The following is a 19,563-nucleotide window of genomic DNA, read 5'->3' as shown; positions in this document are numbered from 1 at the left end:
CACCTGTCACTTGTGCTTCATAGTTATGTTTTTGTCATGTATTTAACCAGATGCCCAGTCCTGGTGTCAAGATGAGTCTGATGGGTCAGACGTCTTCCTACATTCAAGAGGCTCTCAGGCTTCCAGACAGGCAGCAGGCAGATCAGGTGACAGCCAGTGTGCTGGCGTCTGCCTCCTGAGAGGTGACGAGGAGTCAGTCACTATTCTCTCCTCCCCAGCCCCACGCCGGCACCACCTCAGAGATCTTGTGCACAGGAATGAGGAAAGGATCTCTCTAATTGTTTCTTTTATCCTATTTACTGTCTGTGCTGATTGATTCACTATATGGTTAATTCATAAATTATGTAATACATGATACACCAAAGCAAAAATATATTTATATACAAGTTATGAAATAATAATAAAATGAACACCCATGAATCTACTCCCCGGTACTAGGTATGGCTGAGTTTTGAATTACTACACTCAGTTATTTAGGACCAAAGAAGTGTGTTTTCACCCTGGTGCGGGATTTTCACATGATATACATGGGATATGAAGTGGCTTGTTTTGGGGTCATTGTTTGTGACACGTCATATGTGAGAGTAAGATGGAAAAGCTCGGAATGTGGGGAAAAAGGAAATTAAAACGTGGAGTCATGGAGTCTTCCAAGAAGAATAGAAAGTAGAAACAGCAGTAAGTAAGCCCTCACGGAAGGTACATTTAAATGAACGTGTGTGCTGAGGGGGTAGAGAATCATACGCCAGTGTGCTGCTGTGACTGAAGCTGAGCTGCAAAGAGAAGGGGCCCAAAGAGGAGGGAAGGAGGCATTAAGGAAGACTTCCTGGGGGTGGAGAGACAGACAGTGCATCCTGAAGGAGAAATGGGGGCAGGGAAGCTCCAAGAGGCTGGCGAGGTGAGGAGGCACCCCAGGGCAGGGAAGCCTCCCTACCCGGTGATCTGTGACACATGACTCACTGGATGAGGGGCCTCAGGGCCCTAGATAGCGCCACTCCCATCTCCAGAGTGCTTGGACTGGGTACCCCAGGAGGGTCCAGGAGCCAGGCAGGAGGCCAGAATGGGCAATATCATTTAAACCTCACAGTCTTACAACTCGTGACAGGAGACTGCCAAAAGATGGGGCACTTCCCAGGAGCCAGAGCACAGGGACATGCCCCACTCACTCAGCAGGAGAAGCACTCAACACTCAGGGTCAGTAAGTCCTACACAATACCAAGAACAAACTCAAACCCAGCACCTCCCTGGGGTTAGGTGGTGGCTGGAGTCTCAGGTTGGCCTGTAAAGGGCTGAGTCTGCAGCAGGCAGTAGGGACCACTGTCCCTGGGCTGCAGCTGAGGGGAGGCAGGCACCCAGAGGTGGGGGGAGGTGCCCCGAGCCTGAGGAGCAAGGCTCAGTGGGCCCAGGTTTGGAGGGAAGGCTGCAGGAGTCCATGGCTCTAGAACCATCAACCCTGGCCAGCCTGCTCAGGCCTTCTGGGCTAAGGGCGCCCTGGGGCTCCAATCTGGTCAAGGTCTTGCTGCTGGTTAATTCATTCAGGGACTGGGCACAGGTTTCCCAGGACACACTGTGCAACTAGCCTACGGCCTGGAGGGAGAGAACAAGACCCAGAATATGGAAGTGCTTAAGAAATGTGTGTGGAACAGCTGGATAGAGATCATCTGGCAAGATCATGGTTCTTCCCCGAGTTGGCAGAGGGAGCAGAGTGAGGATCTGGAGAAAAAGCCCAGGTTGGGACGATGGCCTGGGGCCGCTGGCCTCTGGCCACAGCTGAGGCTTGGGATGGGCAGTGTGGGAGAGAAGGCCCCAGGGCAGGGAGGAAGCACAGGGCCTCTGAGCAGCAATACAAGCCAAGGATGGTGGAGTCCAGGGTGTCAGGGCAACTGCAGCCCTGGGGAGGTACTGAGGGCCTCTTGGCAGACAGCTGATTTTTATGCCTGCTCTGTCCTGCTCACTCTGCCCTCTCCTCTTGTTGTCATTTAGAGAGGAGATGAGTCCTCCTCTCTTTAGGACTCAAGGGGACAGCTTCTCTATGACCTCTCAGAGGGCAGGGTCTCTGCGGCCTCAGGTGTCTGCTGTGACCTTACCCAGCAGAGTTTGAACACGTACGTGACCCTGAGCAAATGCTACCAGGGCCCCGGGGCTCACAGTCCCTGAGCTCCAAAGCTGAGAGGCCAGGTGAGTCCTGCTGGGGCTTCTTAATCGTGTGTCATGGGGAGTATATGCTGCTCTCCTGCCCAGTATCTGAATGGCAGTCCTGACTCGGGGGAGGAGAGGATCCCAAGAAAACTGAGAAACTGGGCCCCACCTGTCTTGGAAATCGAAAGGGGGCAGACATCCTCTCTTCCCACCCTCCAAAGGGCAGCTCGGCTAAGCTCCAGCTAAGACCATGGCTCTGTGGACAGACCTAGATGTCTACAGGGGTTGCCAGAGAGCGGTCCTGGTGAGGAGTGGCAGGGCGAGAGTCCAGAAGCAGCCCGGGGCATCCTAAGCAGTTGGCCTGTCCAGCAGGACCTGCTGTGCTCCTCTCTCTTGATCCCTGCCCAGGCTGGGTCCTATGAGCTACCCCACACTCTGCCAAGACAGATACTTTTTTTTTTCACTTAACTGGAGTCCATTTTTGTCTTGTGCAACCAAAAACCTTCACTAGTAAAGAAATTGGTAGCAGGGTGATTACCGATAACAGACCCTTCTGGAAAGAGGGATGGGGGCTTGGGATTGTTTATTCCACCTGGTTGAGGAGAAGGGAAGTCAAAATATATTGGGGATTAGGTTATGGAAGCCTGGCATCTCATTGCATGCATGGTGAACCCCTAATTAAATCTGCTGTGGCCAAATGTCTACTGGGGCTTTTGGCGAAAAGTGACTCTTACTACAAAACCTGAGTGAAAGGCACGATGAATTCAAGTACTATGAGGTGAGCTTGTTGCTTCCAACTGCGCTGGCCAGCTTACAGAGTGAGAGAATAACAAACTCAGCTCCCTGAACCCCCAGGGACTCTCTATGACTATGCACGAGGTGCCTCTTCTCTCCTGCAGCCACAGGCTGGAGACATCCCTGAACCAAAAGCAGCCTGGTCCCATCAATCTGTGGATTTGTGAATTATAAAGCCAACTGAATGGACAGCTTCCCTGCTCCCTGAGTGAAAGTTAGAGTATCGGTCCTACTAGAGAGCAGGACCCCCGACTTCAGGGATGGGGATCCGTGAGAGCATTCATAAGCTCCCTGAGCCGGTGCTCCTTGCTCTGGCTACTCCAAGAGCCTTGTCCTGTAAAGTGAGGCCAGTTCTCCTCATGTCTGCCCCTGCCCCCTTCTCTCCCACCAGAATAAAAAGCAGAGTCAGATCTCAGCATGGCCATGGGAATAATTACAAAGTCAAACTAGGAGGAAAAGGCTCATGTTTCACAAAAGTATTATTTTGCCAACATGTGCTGGCAAAAACCTGTGGAAATGGGTGGGAATGGACTCTGCGAGTATCTCACCAGGGGGAAGAACGTTATTCTGGATCAGGATGACTCTGTCGACATGGGTGCACCCACAGATTCTGGAGAATGTGTGCTAGCTCCAACAGCCAGGATCCAGCAGCGCTCCAGCAGGTGATCTGCCGGCTGACTAAAACCTCAGCTTGATATTGGCCCCTCATGAAATGAAACTGAAAAGCCAGAAATTCCTTGAAGGAATCCAAATATCTGAAGAAAGAGAGTGTTAGAATGGATTTATCAAGAGCAACCTGCTCACTATCCCCTAACCGTATCCTCTGGAGAGCCAAAAAGACATGCCCTACTCCCAGGGCACTGAGAAATACTTTGGCAAGGAGCACGTCAACATCTTGGAAAATTGCCATAAATGCTGTTCTCAATTAGCTGGAGATGCTGATGAGAGATGGTACCTTTGGTGGGAATTCTACAGATGGGAATGGCAGGAGCTGGCATGACAAGGGATGAGAAGCAGCATTTAAGTGCCAGAAGCCAAAGTGGTATCAGAATGTTCTGATGCCGGGGCTCTTTGGTATTATCGATCATGGGGGCTGCCAGGACACAAATGGATGGGCGACACCAATGGGGTCCTATTGGACTCGTGTAATGTTGATAAAAAGGTTTAAAAAAAATTTAACTAGGGCTGGTAGACAGAAACCTCCATGAGTGCCTAGAACAGTGTCTGGCAGATAGTAGGTGTTCAATAAATATTCATTGCTTAAACTCCACTGCCCCTTGCCTAAGTCCCAGACTTGAGTCACTAGACCCAAAGCTCTTTCAATGAAAGGGAGGCTGGTTTCCTGCAACAGCATCCTAAACACATACTGTGAATCTTCTGAAGGTTCCTGTACAGACAAATACCTAGACCTTTCAAAAAGTGCTGAACACTGGCTCTGAGCTAACATTAATTCCTGGCGGCTCAGGATGTCACTACAGCCCAACACCAGGAGTGAGGGCCTGTTGGAGGTGGGATTCACGTCAGGTCATAAATGGAGCCTTGCCACACATCCACGTGTGGTAGCCCATTGGGATCCTGAATCTGTTCTGTGGTGATTTCCCCGGCTCCTGAGTGCTCAGTTGGCAGAGACACGCCCAGTTCCTGGTAGAAACTCCACCCTGCTTCCTTCACCCATGACATGGAGACTTCTGTGGTAGGAAAGGCTAACTGGAAGCCTCTGGGACACACTCTCCCCTCCAAAGTAGGGAATCATGGGCAATACTTCATCTCTGGTGACTAAGAAATCACCAATCTAGGAGTGGAGATCCCTGCTGCATCCCTATTCACCTTCCCAGTGTGGCTTGTGCAGAAGACGGGGGCCTGAAGAATGCCAGCGGGCTGTTTAAGGTTCAGTTGTGTGGATTCTCCTGTGCTGTCCCACATGTGATCTCCTTAAATGGAACAAATCTGTTATGGTCCTTGACCACTGATTTGGTGAAAACTGTGTGTATGTGTGTGTGTGTGTGTGCCTGTATGTGTAAGTGTGTATGTGTGTGCATGTGCTTCCTGTCTCAACATTCAGGAATCAGCAGAAGCAGGTTGCTTTCCCCACAACAGTGACAGCGGCATAACTTCACCACCCCACCTCAGGACTTCACCAGCTCACTAATTCTGGCCACAGTTTAGTTAGCAGACACCCTGACCTTTCTACCCCAAAGGACCTCCCGCTAGTCTAAAGCATCATACTGATAGGACTCAGAAAGCAGCACGGAGCAAGGTACACGTACGTGTACCAGAGTGCGGGACATAACTTCTCTGAACACACTGGGACCCTCCACTTCAGCGAAGGCTCTCGGCAGGCGGCAGAGGTGTCCAGGTGCCTGGAACATTTTGGGATAGCCCCTTGAAAGTGAAAGACATGTTCCTGGACAATGGCCCCCTACCCCCAAGAAAGACACCCAAAGCTGGGTGGGCCTCGATCTTTGAAGCAACATATGTCCTCCTTGGTGTGCTACTCTGACTCTTCCGCTGGGTGGCCCCAAAGGCAGTGGGCTTTGTGTGGGACCCATGTGAGTGCAGGCTCGCTGACCTACCTGCACTGCGAGGGGCTCTGTCACACGGCCGTCGTGGCCCCTGGGTCCCACAGTGCCCCGAGGGCCCACAGCACAGTTGGGTGCTGCGCAGAGTCTGCAGCAAATCCCAACAGTAGTCTCGCTGGGGCCCGAGGTTTCAGGGACTGTTCTTGCTCCTGGGCCCTGGTGGAGTCCGACTGTGGGCTCCCGTGATCCGAGTTTCCCAGGATGAAGGAGCATTGTCGATCAACTAAGCAACCAAGTTAGGCACCCCTCAGCAAGGGGTCAGTACAAGACCAGGCCCGGGAAGGATCGGGAGGTGACTTGAACAGGTGGCTCCCTTCACCTCCCCACCTGTGGCGTCATAGGGTGCTCCTTGTGACTAGGGTCTGAGGAAGAACATTCGTGAACTGCATGTACAGCTGGCTTTGTCAGATACACCTGCACAGCCAGAAGTGGACTGCGTGGCATTCAGGGCCCTTCCCAAGGGTGGCTCTCAAGGACAGTGGAAAGGGAGATCCTCTGAGAGGCACATCTGACTGTGCACAGACAGAGGCCTGAGGCATCTCAGGACCTCTGGGCACGTGAGGGTAGGCACCGGGGGCTGAGGACAAGGAGGGGTGGAAAGGCCTCTCAGAACAGGCTAAGAATGTGAGGACAGGGTGTCCCATGACAACATTTTCCCCAAAGCCCCCATTCCAAGAAGGCTCCCTGTCAATGGGCGGGCAAGGCAGCTGCCCTGGGACGTCCAGCAACCTCTTCCCCAGCCATACCTGCCTGCTCCATGAGATCCTGTGGCCAGTTAGGCATCTTGGATTCTGCCCCGCCAACTTCCCCTCACCCCAGTGACCTGCTGCCACCACTGCTGTGGATGGGAAGGACCAAGGTTCCAGGCTCACCACTGTATAAAGACTCACATGGTTTGTAAAGAGATCCTCGCAACCACCCTGAAAGGTGTGAAATTATCAACCACGTTTTTCAGATGAGAAAGCAAAGACCAAAGTGCTTAGGTGATTGTGCCAAGATTGTACAACGTGTCAGTGACAGAATCAGAATTCAATGGTGGGGGGGCGGGGGTCTGTGTGCTCAGAGTCACAGGTCTGACACCAGCCAGGCTCCCCTGTTCTTCAAAGCCGTCTCCTGCACTGGCTAGTGCTAGCGTAGGTTCCTGAAAGGCTCCATCCCTCTCCCCTCACGTCTGCACTGGAATTACCCCAGGCATATGAGCTGATTCACAGGCTGCTCTTCCAGACCTGCCCAGGACCAGGCTGAGGGAAGGCTCCGCAGGGCCGGTCCTGGGTCACCTGGCTGCTTGCCTTTCCCCAGAGCTCTCAGAGCCGGAGAACTCTGCCCCCACCTTCAGTCTCCACCTCTGGGAGAAGGTGGCCTCACAGCCAGCACAGCAGCTTCTTCACCGGGGCCAGTCCCCTCCCAGCTGTCCCCCTCCTCCCTGGCCAGTCCTCTGGCAGCACTTCCCGGCCTCCTTTGTTATGCAGATGGTGCCTCAGTCAGAGTCATCGCCAGCCGCCTCCCACTCCCGCCTACCCGCCCACATTGCTCACCGGGGAAGGTGGAGTTTGGCAATCTGCAGCTGGCCACCCCTCTTGACAGTGTCCCGGAGCCTACTGCTCACTTGGGGTCCCCTTTGGGGGCAGGGTAGGTGGAGGCACCCCAGACGAGTGGGTCCCTATGGCCGCTGTGAGCAGTCCTGGAATTGGGGTTTGGGGAGGGGGACGCCTCACGCAGAAGCCTAACCTTCCCCCAGGCTCCTGTTTCCCTCCCTCCGCGTAGACACCCCTTCCCCAAAATGGTGCCCCAACCCCATAGCGTACCCTCCCTCGGTACCCTCAGGTACCCTCCGTCCGCGTTATAACAGGATCACCCACTTCCTGGGCATCTCCTGGGCCAGGCACAAGCTGTCCTTCCCAACCGGCGGGCCTGCGCGGAGGGCCCGAGGCTGCCGAGTGCCGGGCGTCCAGGGCGAGCCGGTGCCCGGGAGGCCAGCAGGAGCGCTCGCCTTCGCCAACGCTGGCCCGGGCGACTGTCCAGCTCCCTTCCGACGCGGCGCCTCTCCTTCCCCGCGGTCGGGGCGGCCACACTCCGTTTCCCGGTTGGCACGTCAGAAAGTTGGGGGCGCCAGGGAGCGCCCGGAGTGCCCCACCCACCGCTGCCCGGCGGTCGGAGGGGCGCAGCGGCGGCGCCGGCTCTCCTGCTCCCCGCGCGCGGCCAGAAGCCGCCGAGCCCACCCGCGGGTCCGAGGACGCCGTCTCTCACCTTGAAGAGGCTCCGGAGGAAGTGCACAACGCCGAGCATGGTGTCGGGGGCCGCGGCGCCGGGAACCCCGCAGGACCGAGAGCGCGCCGCCGAGCCCGGCTCCGGACGCCACCGCGCGCCCCGCCCGGCCCGCCTCCCCGAGCTCGGCCGCTGGGGCACGTGCGGGTCCGGGGACCGCCCAGGCCCGCCCCTCCTGTCCCGGGCTTTGGTCACCCGCGGACCCGGGGACGCACAGACGGACACTGGAGCCGTCCCCTGGCACGAACCAGCGGCCCACGAGCCCCCTCCTTCCTGCGGCTTTCCCGGGGCCCAGCGGAGCTCCCGGGCGGACTGGGAACCCGGAGTGTTTTCTGAGAAAGAACAAGTGAACTCGCGCCTTGCACACAGGCGCACATCCACCCTACAGGTGGATCCCCTTGATCTCCCCATACCCTCGTCCTGACTCTGTCTCTGGCCGCTTCAGGGGAAGGGTAGCCTCTCTTTCTGTCTGGGAGCTTTGCTTTTCAAACTTCCAGAACTTTTAGAGCATTTGCTCAGTATGCTCATTTGCCAGTTGAGGAAACAGTCCAAGAGGCTCAGCAGCGCGTCTGCGCTCACACATCTGGTGAGAAGCAGGTGTGGACAAGAATCCCTAGGACCTAATTCCTGGTGTAGAGCTCGCTCTCCTTCCTCCCTGCCTTTCCAGGCACGCTCCTGCAGACAGGATCTAAGTGGAGAATTCTCTCAGGTGCAAGAGACCTGTTTTCTGCTAAGGGGCAAAGGGAAGTCTTGGCTGTTTTCTTTGTGGGGTTTAAGGAGATGCGGCCTGCCCAGGAGACACACTCCCACTGGCCTCTAGGGCACAATATTTTTATAGACCAACAAAAATGTTTTAATTTTAATTTCTGTTGAAATCAGAAGAAAAACCTGAGAATCATCATCATCATCATCCAACCTGGATTATATTCATCTTTATATGAACGCAATTCTAAAAAGTAATTTTAAATATGTGTGTGTATATATATATATATATATACACATATATATATAATATACATATGTGTGTGTGTGTGTGTGTGAGGAGGATTGGCCCTGAGTTAACATCTGTTGCCAATCTTCATCTTTTCGCTTGAGGGAGATTCTCCCTGAGCTAACATCTGTACCAGTCTTCCTCTATTTTATGTGGCATGCTGCCACAGCATGGCTTGACAGCTGTGCTAGGTCCTTGCTCCGCAATCCAAACCTGTGAACTGGGACCACCAAAGCGGAGCATGTGAACTTAACCATTATGCCACTGGGCAGGCCCCTAAATAGGTCTATTTCTTTATGCCAGAAGGGGCCCATGAAGAAAAAGTGCCAAGGGCCTGTGGGTGTCACACTGCAGTCCTGCTCCAAGCCCACCATTTCTGGGATCAGGAGTCTCATGGGGGCTTAGCATCTGCCCAGACTGGACTTACACACACCCCTGCCCATGCCTGCACCCCCTCGTCCAATTTATGGCCCCCCTGAATGCTGTTCCTGGTCAGCAGCACATGTCCAGTGTTGCCTGGTGGAGTATTTTCCCCCCACACTCAACCTATGTCTGCCTCTCCGCAGGCCCTTGGAGCAACCCAGCCAGGACAGAAAGCCTAGCAGGTAAATGCCTAGAGTCTGTGGGGTCTGGGAGCAGAGGAGGCAGCCATGAGATCATCTGAAACTCCTGTGTCCCCAGCTCCACTCTCCATCACCCAGGGTCCATGCACCTTGCTAGAAGCATGTCCCCGAGGCCTGTGGTGGTGGGAGGAAGGCATGGATTTGGCATTGGGATGCCCGGCTGTGCTGTGCACAAATTGTCCTCCCCTCTAAACCCGAGTCCTTAACGTGAGAGAGGAAGGCCTGCCTGATGCAGCTGCTGTGGAGATTGAAGGAGAAATTAGACTTCACAGGTGCTCAGCAAATGTTAATTCTCTCTTCTCTGAGGCCTTAAAGTGGCAAAGGGCCGGGAGGTCCAGTGAAAATACACACCCCTGGCCACAGATTACACATCTACATGGACTTCTTTTGCTGTTTGGTGGAAGAGGCCATGGATCACGGGTTCTCAGACTTGAGCAGGTGTCAGAGCCACCTGGTGGGCATGTTAGAGCACAGGCTGCCTGGCCCACCCAGAGCTTCTGGAGAGTAGGTCCAGGGTGGGGCCTGAGTCTGCATTTTAACAAGTTCCCAAGTGACACTGCTGCTGCTGGTCCTGGGACCACATTTGGAGAATCCCTGGTCCGGGAAGTGAGGCCTGGGACAGATCCCAAGTCAGAGAATAACCATCAGGACGGTTCCATTTGCCAAGCACCTACCGTGTCCCAGCCCTGGACCAGGTCCTTGCCATGGTTTGTGCCATTCACTCTCTCAGCAGTCCTGGGGGAAATGACAACACCGAATGCTCAGGAGGAAATAAGTCAAATCTAGTCTTATGTCTGAGTTTTTCTTCTGGAGAACATGATTTTAGGAGAACTTGACTGCATTGTGGAGTTAAAGGTATGCTCTCTCTTTTGTTATTAAAAGATAAAAGAAAAAAGGTCAGTGGTTGCCAGGGGTTAGCAGCAAGGAAGGGACGGCTAGGCAAAGCACAGAGGATTTCTAGGGCAGTGAAATCCTCTGTATGATACTGTAATGGTGGGTATGTGTCACCATAGTCCAAACCCACAGACTGTACAACACCAAGAGTGAACCCCAATTAGTGTACAACGTGGACTTCGCATGACAATAAGGCATCAATGTAGGTCCATCACTTCCAGTAAATGTGCCTCCCTCGTGAGGGATGTTGATGACAGCGGAGGACCCACGTGCATGGGAGAGGCAGCGCATGGGAATCTCTGTGCCTTCCTCTCAAGTGTGTTGTGAACCTAAAACTGCTCTGAAAATGCTATATTAAAAAAAAGACAAACCTGTTAGATTTGCAGAAGAATTTGCATAACATGGTTTCCTTTTTTTTTTTTTTTTTACCCTCATGGGCTCTTTTACAATACGGTTTCTAATTGCCAAGCTCACGATATTTAAATTCTCTGATCCTGTCACATACTGCAATTACACAGGTTCAACACATGGGAGTCTGGGGGTAGGAATCAAGTGGTCAGAGGGAAAACATTGCACCAGATGCCAGGAGGCCCAGAGTGGCAGGAAGGGCGTGGGCTCGGCAGACAGCCTGGGCTCAGGGGTGTCCTGTGCTTCCCGTACTGGTAGCCTGCCCTCACTCACTGGAGCCAGGATCCACCTCACTGTGCCATCCTGCCCCCATCACATTCACATGTGGGCAAGACTGGGCTGCTCTGTGAAAGGACCATGGAAGCTCCAGGCTGGGGTGAAGGTGGAAAGCCCCAGAGCCCAAGAGCCTGGCTCTGCAACCTGTGTGTGCTCGAGCAAGTTGCCCAGCCCTTGTGCCTCAGTGTTCTCATCTGTGCGGTGGGATGATGCTAGGACCAGCTCTCAGGGCTATCGTTGTCATAGCTCGACATTCAGTGTCATGATTATGCAACCCCTTCACCCTGAGGTCAATGAGGGGACTAGGTATTTTTACCAGCACTTGAGGGGGAATGACCCACCTCTTCTGAGGTGGCTGTGAGGGGCATGAGCTGGCTAGCACGCAGCCAAAGGCATAGACATGAGTGCCCTCCTTTAGGAAGAGAGGATGGGAGCCGCAGGCCCTGCCCAGGCTCCCATGTGGCACCTGTGTGTGGCCACTGAGTGCCCTAAGCAGGCTGCAAGCCCCTCGAGGGGAAGGTTGAATCTCCTCTCACGTCCCATCTACAGTTTATAGTCATTTCAGATCAGCCCAATAAAATGGATTTGTTCAAGTAATATTTACTGAGCACCTAATGCCTGCATGCATGCATGATCTGGTTTGCCTGCCCTGAGGGGACTCCTGGAAACAAATCAACAAACAGAAAATCAGATTGGATTAAGTGCCATTGAGGTAAAAAGTGCGGAGATGAGGGATGGAAAAATGATTTGGGTGGCCTGGGAAGTCCTCTCTGAGCCCTGGAGGCTGAGAAGAGCCAGTCACATGAAGTCCGGGGAAAGAGGGTCCGTGAAGAGGGGATAAAGGCGCTGAGGCCGCAGTGGGCTTGGTGGGGAGACAGGAAGAAACCAAGCAGCTGCACCTCGGAGAGCAGAGAGGAAAGTGGGCAGAGCTGAGGTGGAAGCCCAGGTGTGGGGACAGAGCAAAAGGGCCCTGGAGGCCAGAGGGAGGGGTGTGGATATCCTAAGGGCAGTGGGAAGCCACTGCATTGGGTGTAGAAGGAAGCAGACCTTTGAGGCCCGGATGAAAGGGGCTCTGGGGAAGGTGCTGTTCGGGCAGCCATGGGGGCAAGAGTTCCGTTTCGAACACGTGAAGTTTGGGTGCTACTTTGGGTCCAGCCCTGGGATTCAGAGGGCAGGGGAGCAGGGTGCCTGCCTTCTGGGAGCGCACAGTCTGGGGAGACAGAGGAGGGCCACGCAGGGATCCTCTGGCTGCAGCGTGGGAGGCCTGAGCTGAAGGTGTCCTGTGGGCACTCTCCTGAGTCCAGGCCTCAGCACAGGGAAGAGAGAGAGGGGACGACGCAGCCTCAGCCTCAGGCCCTTGGGGTCTCATCTTGGCTGACCCTGGCAATGTGCACACGTGGCCCTGTCCTCTCCCCTTCTCACAGTGCTCGCTCCTGTCGCCATGCCTCACCTCTGGCCATGCTGTTCTCTGTCTGTGGGATGTCCCTGCCCCACACCCTGGCTCCCCTGTGTCGAGGCAGCCCCTTCCCAGTGTCCAGGCTCCACTAAGCCCCACCTCTTAGAGGAGACCTTGCCCAACCCCTAGGAAGGGCCCCTCTGCCGTGGTCCACTGGAGCCCGGCTGCCTCTTGAAGGACGGGGCTCCCTGGGGACAAAGTAGGACTGAGTCTTGGACAGGCTGAGCCCTGTGCCCCCCTGAGCAGGTCCCTGTGCCTGCTGCCTGGGGGAGCGAGTGGGTGTCAAAAGCCTTGTCCAGAGGCTACAGGGCTGTGAATGCTACCAGTCAGGAAGCACTGGGAGGGCATTGTTGGCTCCTAGAAACAGCAATCTTGTCTTTAATGAGGCGCTAATTCTGCCTCCTGAGGAGGCCTCAGCACTCAGAGTTCTCCAGAAGCCCTGTTTAGGCCGAGCAGGGGCCCCCTGGGCAAAGGGGCTCAAGAGGAGTAAGGGCCATGTCAGAGAAACACTGGAGGCTTCTCACATCAGCCTTTCACAGCCCACTAGCCCTGCAAGCCCCTCAGCCCAACGGGGGTCCCAGCGCCCGCCCCGTGGCGCCCCCAACGGGCCAGGGAGCAGGCCCTGTGGCAGCCATCCGCTCGCGGCCTGGGGAGCAGGGGCAGGCTTGGGGAGAGCCTGGGCCGGGTTCCTGGAGGAGGGACTCACTCCCACACAGACACAAAGTGAGACGCAGACACACGCAGCGTGCACACACAGCAGGACGTGCACACCCTTCCCAAGCCAGGCCGCACAGTCGGCGTTTCCTGGAGTCTAGCAACCGACGGCTCCATCCCTCCTGTTCGGGTCTGAACGGAGCCTCCCAGGCACCCCTGGCGGGAAGGCAGCCTGGAAGCCCACCTGGGGCCTCGCCTCCTCCTGTGGCAGGTGCCCCTCTCTCTGCAGTGTCACTGGTGCCTCCAGCTCCTTTCTGCTGAGGGACTTCATGTATGTCCCTTCCGGGGAGGAAGCAGCACTTCAAAGAGAAGGGGTAGGCCTGGTCCCCAGCACATCTCTCCAGGGGTGGGATTGCCGCTGGGGGGGCCTTCAGGGAGGAGAGCATTTCAGGAAGGGCCGTCAACTCTCACATCCCACACAGACGCGTCACTGGTGCCCCAGGAAAAGCTGGGCCTGAGCCCTGCAGCAGGACCGGGCACACCCCCACAGGGCTGCCGCTCGAGCTCTGGGGAAATGACCCTGGGTTCAGACCATGGCTCTGGCCCCCTTTGGCAGAGATGTTCACTGAACTCCCCAGACGAGCCGCCAGGACAGGGCTGGCTCCGATGCGGGAACAGTTGGGGCATTTGAGCCCAGAGAAGTAGATTTGGCAATAACACGACCAGTTCAGTGCATTAACAAGCAGCCCTCTCCCGGCTCTCCCCCCAAAGCCTGGAAACGCCAGTCCTGACACTGGGGTCATGACTCATGAAGCATGCTCTGTGCAGGACAAGGAAAAGAACCCACAGAGTCTCTAGCCCATGCTGCAGACAGTTTATTACAAAGGGAGAGAAAAGAAAAAGAAATGAAAAGGAAGAAAAAGGGAAGAAAGACAGTCTTTATTTGGGAACAATGGGAACCGTCTCTTTCTGTCTTTGCTGTTAGAACTGTCAAGCTCGGGGCAGAGCAGACATGTCTCCGAGAACCCCAGGACCTCCTGTGAGCTTCAGGTCCTGCTCACAGCCTTCTGCACCCCCAGGGAAATCACTGGGGGTCTGGACCGTGGAAGAGGGCCCAGAGGGCTGGACAGGGCCAAGGACAGGTTTCTGGGGGCTGAGCTCAGATGCGAAGGGAGTGACATGCCTCCTCAGGGTGCTGCTCACTGGGCATAGCCCTGGGAAAGGCAGGGGTGGGGAGACAGGGTCTGCTGGAACCTGGGCATGTGGGAGCCTCAGATGTGGGGTCAGGATCCCCCTGCATTTTCCTGTCCCGTCGTCCGCACCCCCCCCCCCCCCCCCCCGGCCGCTGCACTTCACCCTTCACATGCTGGGATGAATTCTCCTGTCCTGGTCTAAAACCACCCTCGGCCGCCCCAGCCCCACGCCCCTGAAGTCCTGGAGCAGGGGCAGTGTGTGCCGCTGGGCATCACTTTTCTCAGTGCAAGGACACAGCTGACTTAGCAGGGAGGGAGGATTAGAACTGAGGTGGATGGAGTGAGAACGGGTGCAGGAGGAGGATGGTTGGAAGGTGTTTCTGGGAGCTTGCCTTTGAGCCAAGGTCTGTGTGTGACAAGGAGCCAGTGGCTTCAGAATTCTGAGACAGAACTTGTGTGGGATTCCTCAGGGGTTGGTTCCCACAGGTGTGGGAATGAGCTGGCCACACTGGATGCTATGTCAGAGGTGGCCTGAGGACCTGCAGAGAGCAGCTGGGAGCATGGGCGCTGGGCAACTTGAGGCAAGTTACTTGACTCTTCTGTGCCTGCCTTTCCTCATCTGTAAAACCTGGGCGATCATTGTACCTGCCTCCTAAGGTTGCTGTGAGCCTGACTGCGTGAAACGAGGCGTCAGCACGAACTTTATGTGAGGTAAACACGTTCCACGGAGCTGAGACTCTCCTCCCAGTGCCTGGCAGGGGGAGTGGGTGTTGATGAGAGAAGGAGTGACAGACAATCTTTTTATTATTGCTTTAACGATAAATGATACCAGTAAGAAGAAGTAGGATTTCCCTTCCCGAGCAGCTCCGCTCACTGAGCCTGGGCCCCTCCCAAGGTGACCCTCTTCCATTCACAGAGAGCCTCTCAGCTGAGCCTGGTCAACCTGCAGAACTGAGAGTGTTAATAATAAATGATTGCATTAAGCCCCAAGGTTTTGGGGTGCTTCCTGCCTCCTGCTGTTGAAGCGAGGCCCAGCGTCAACACGCACAGCAGGGAGCGACATCTGTAACCCCGTCTGCCTCTACTACTGAATTGTAAGTTACCACCACTGCGTGTGTGATGCTCCAGGAAGTGGTGTGTGTGTGTCTGTGGCCTGTGCACCCTGGCACACATGTGGGTTGTGGCTCGAGGAGAGGGATGAGAGTGTGGAGCAGCTCTAGGGGTGTCATGGGAGGGGCCTGAGCTGGGCTTTGGAGGCATGAAGGACTGGAGTGAGGGCACACCCAGGGCCACAGGCAAGAGCAGCAAAGGAAGTGGACCCGGATCTGGTGCTGGTGGCCCCTGGAGAGAAAGGGGGCAATTTAGATCGCTGGCCTCAGGGGAGAGGAGACAGGGCAGCTGACATGGGGCAGCAGGCAGGCCTGTGGCTGGGGGCTTACTTGGGGCTGAGTTGGACCAGCATGGGGTCCAGGCTGGGCAGAGGAGGGGACTGAGCTGGGCAGGAAGGCGCCAGTCTCTGGGTGACGCGGGGCTGCCTGGCCCCACAGAGGCCAGAATGGGCTTTTGTGTGCAGCGGATGGTGGTATGTTCCCAGGCCTGGTGGGGAGAAGTGGGTGGAGGCAGGAGATGGCTGCAGGAAAGAAAGGGGCCATAAAACATGATGAAGATGCCCACCTAGTGCCCTTGCTAGGCAACAAGTAGCTTTTCTTCCAGGCCCAGAAGGCCGGGGGCTGCATTCTCTGAACAGGGGCCTGGCCAGGGGCTCTGAGAGAAGTCCCCATTCAGGATGGAAAAGGCTCCGCCTGGCCTCTCTGGAGGGAGCTGGGCTGTGGGCATAGTGCGGGCCAAGCAGTGTTGTTCCCAGGGCAGGGCTGTCCTCCTCCTCCATCGGGGCCAAGAGGACACCCAGGTTTAGTTGGAGGAAGAATAAATCAGAGCCAGAAGCCTGAGTTGTCCGAGCTGTAGCTTCGTCTCCCTTAGTGGGTCTGCCCAGGCTGTGAATTCTGTCTGCTGTCTCATGAGCAGGCCTGGCCCTGAGGGAAGCGTCGGTCGCATGGGAGTGACCCCTGGGCACAGCCTCACCCAGGGGTGGGCGGGGCCCCCATGTCACAGGAGGACAGTGTGGAACCGGGCCGTCCTTTGAGGAGGACCCTGCAGCTGGAGAGCATCCATGTACTCTGACCTAGCATCCACACAGACCTGCTTTCTGAGAGGAGGGGCTGAGGATCCTGAGAAGGGGGCCCCATCGGAACTCTCCAGGATCTCATTTGGACCTGAGTGAAGGCTCGCGTTCTGCTGCGCTGGGTAGCTCTCCCAGTCCCACCTCCCTTCTAGGCTAGGCCGGCAGCTGACCACAAGCTGAGCACTTCTCTGAAGCAGCCGGCCCTGCCCTGGAGACCAGCCCCGGGAACCCGTGGGCAGGGGACAGCCAGGCAGGTGCCAGAGCCAGGGTGGCCCTGCAGTGCTGCCCGCTGGCCACACCTTCACTGTCCTCATCGCGCCCACCACACGGTGAGCCCTGAACCTGTCCTGCTCCGTCCGCCTGGCCCGTGTTGGCAGTGGGATAGACATTGGGTCCTTGCGCCCGGGAGCCAGGCCAAGGCTGCTCTCAGCAACGGGGCACACAGGGAGAAATCCGCTCATAACTCAGGCATGCCTGGCTGCTGGCCCCCGCGACTGTGCGCTGGTGTGAGACGCCTTTCCAGAGGGTCAGTGTGTGTGCGTGTGAATCATTCCTGCTTACACATGGGAGCTCAAGCAGAACAGAAAGACTGAAAGAGGGTCCTTCACCCTCATTTCCCATCTGGGGCATCCGAGTGCCTTGGTGACTCATCTTCCCATGCAAAGCAGGAAACTGAGAAGAGATTTAGACGTTTCGGCACAGTGTGCATTTGTGTCTCTGTGAATCAGTTACCTTACACAGAAACAATCACAATTTTCAAAAAAGAAAGCAGTTTGGCAGCAGTTTAGGTTGTGTTCACAAGAACCTTTAGGTTTGGTGTGAAGAAATGATCCAGGTGGTCGTGCTATGGGCTGCTCAGAATCCTATCCGTGTGGGTGTGTGCCAGCCCCCATCGGAAGGCCCCGGGGCTGAGCTGCACGGAGACAGGGCTCCAGCCAGCCTGTCGGCCTTCTAACAGCCACTCTCCCCACTGCCCGGATCCACACAGAGCAGGCACTTCACCCGCATCAGGAGCCCGTTTCACAGATGAAGAAATGGAGGTTCAGAAGTTACGATGTCCCACAGTCATCCACTCCAGGGTGGGAGAGGCATCAAGATTCTATCCCAGGTCTGGCTGACTTTCTACTGCATGAGGAAGGGATGGGGGGTTATGTCCTGAACCCACTAGGTTCAAGAGGGGGTTCCCTGGGGATGTAGCCAAGTCACAGGGGCATGACAGGGACTCGGTGTGCATGGGGCAGAGGGAGCAGCTGGCCCAGGGCAGGCCCCCTTACCTCTGGCTGTGGGAAGGTCAGCCAGACAGAGCAGGGGGACGGCAGGGCTGCGACAGCGTGTGCTTCTGACTTTGTCTCCTGTGGCCTTGGGGAAGTTCCAGCCTTTGTGGGCATCAGGTTTCTCACCTGGGAACAGGCCTCAGAAGGTCCCTGAGGGGCGGGGACTTGAATGAACGCATGAGGGAATGAACATGAAATAGGGCACCTGGGTTACTTGGCTGAATCCTTGCCCCATGTCCCCTGGGGTTGTCCAGGGGCCACTGTCCAGCTGGCTAAGTTATCATGGTCAGGAAGCATGAGCAGGGTCATCCCAGCCAGAGGCAGCTGATGCCACAAAGTGCACAGTGCTCAGGTGTGCTGAGACAGCTTCCCCCACAGTCCTGATCTCCTGGAAATGAGGTGATAGCAGAAGTACTGTCAGTCTGTGCAGGCTGACTAGAGAGACGGCTCAGAGGGAGACATCCCTCAACCGCCAGACCCCAGATTCTCCCCGGCAGGATACCCACTCTCACTCCTACCACCTCTCCCACCGCCATCAGCTGCTGCGTTCTCTGAGGAGCCGTCCCCACGCCTTCCAGGCACACAGATTCCAGCAGGACCAACGCGATGCGGGAGCTGGCCTGGCCATCCCTTCCTCGCCTCTCCCTGCTCCCCTGACCCTGAAGAGTAAACCCCTTCCTCGATTCCACCCCGAAACTCAGTGCACCTGCCCTGGAGCCGACCGTGCATCCAGCCATGCCACAGCCAACAAGGCGCCCCGGAGTGTGCAGAGAGGGTGGGCTTTACACCTGCGGATACTTGAGGATGTGATCCAGCCTGGCAGGACACCTCAAAGGTGTGGCACAGCTGTTCTGCTCCAGAAAGGACGGGAGCTCTCCTTGGTACAGGATGGGTGGGGTGGCCCTTGCACCCAAGAGCTGAGACCTGAAAGTGGAGTTGGCTCCAGCAGGAAGACAGTGGTGCGGCTGAAACATGTGGCCCACCATCTCCTCGAGGGCAGCTCCGCCTGGCATAGAGCGGGTGCCTGTCTCCATTCTCTGAGGAGTTCATGCTGGGTGGAAGTGGTCAGCTCTAAGCTCCTTTCCCTTCCCCAGTAGGGGGATAGCGGGCAGTGGGTTGTCCTCACAGCTTGGCTAGGACCTCTCAGTGTAAACTGCTTTCCTCCAGCTGGAGTCTCTGATGGATCTTTTGGAGCCATCGCCCTCCAGAGGGTGGAGCAGGGACAAACATGCTTCTGCTGAACCCGGACCAAGATGTCAACCAGGAGCATGCTGGGAAAACAGGGCACGTGGTCCACTAATGATAGATGCTTGCTTAGCGCCTGTTAACTTAGTTAATACAGAGTCTCAGCAGTCATCTATGCTGGTTAGTTTTCTAACAATAGCAGAATTCCTCCCCCCTCCCTCCCTCCCTCTCCCTCCTCTCCCCATTCCTCTACCCCCAACCCTTGCCTCCCTCCCTCCCTCCCTTTATTCTCTCTTCCCCCTACACTCCCTCACTACAGGCAGCTGCTTTTGGAGTGTGTCCTGGGAACCAAGTGTCTTGTTTTCCATGTGAATGTAGTTTGAAAGTGCACAAACACCGCTGTGCTAGGGTTGTGATTCTCGGTGGGCTTCCACATTCTGTTCTGGTTTGGGCCCAGTCAAGTGGCCGTGGGCGCCCCGGAGAGCGAGCACCATCTAGGAAAGCACTCCTGCATTCCCTTCACTCGGCACTCAATGCTCCTGACACCAGGTGTCAGTTTTCCACACATCAAGCAATTCTCTGCAACACCAGCAATTTACTTTAATCTCACAATTTAATTCCATTCTGACACTGTCTGCCTAGTGTTCCATCC

General features: G+C 55.9%; 1 protein-coding gene and 1 long non-coding RNA gene across 3 annotated transcripts in view; one reads left to right on the top strand and one right to left on the bottom strand.

The window, feature by feature from the left end:
- The window catches only part of ARHGEF4 (Rho guanine nucleotide exchange factor 4), a 245,374-nt gene extending 237,483 nt beyond the window's left edge, over positions 1–7,891 (bottom strand). Inside the window, exon 1 of the mRNA XM_070242227.1 lies at positions 7,758–7,891. Coding sequence (XP_070098328.1) covers positions 7,758–7,796 — 39 coding nt within the window. The 5' untranslated portion in view covers positions 7,797–7,891. The remainder of the gene's footprint in view (positions 1–7,757) is intronic.
- Positions 1–19,563, top strand: part of LOC111768856 (uncharacterized) — a 229,988-nt gene that overhangs the window by 146,617 nt on the left and 63,808 nt on the right. The window lies entirely within an intron of this gene.

The sequence above is a fragment of the Equus caballus genome, chromosome 18, assembly GCF_041296265.1.
Source record: "Equus caballus isolate H_3958 breed thoroughbred chromosome 18, TB-T2T, whole genome shotgun sequence".
NCBI lineage: Eukaryota > Metazoa > Chordata > Mammalia > Perissodactyla > Equidae > Equus > Equus caballus.
This window is presented reverse-complemented; position numbering and strand designations above follow the sequence as displayed.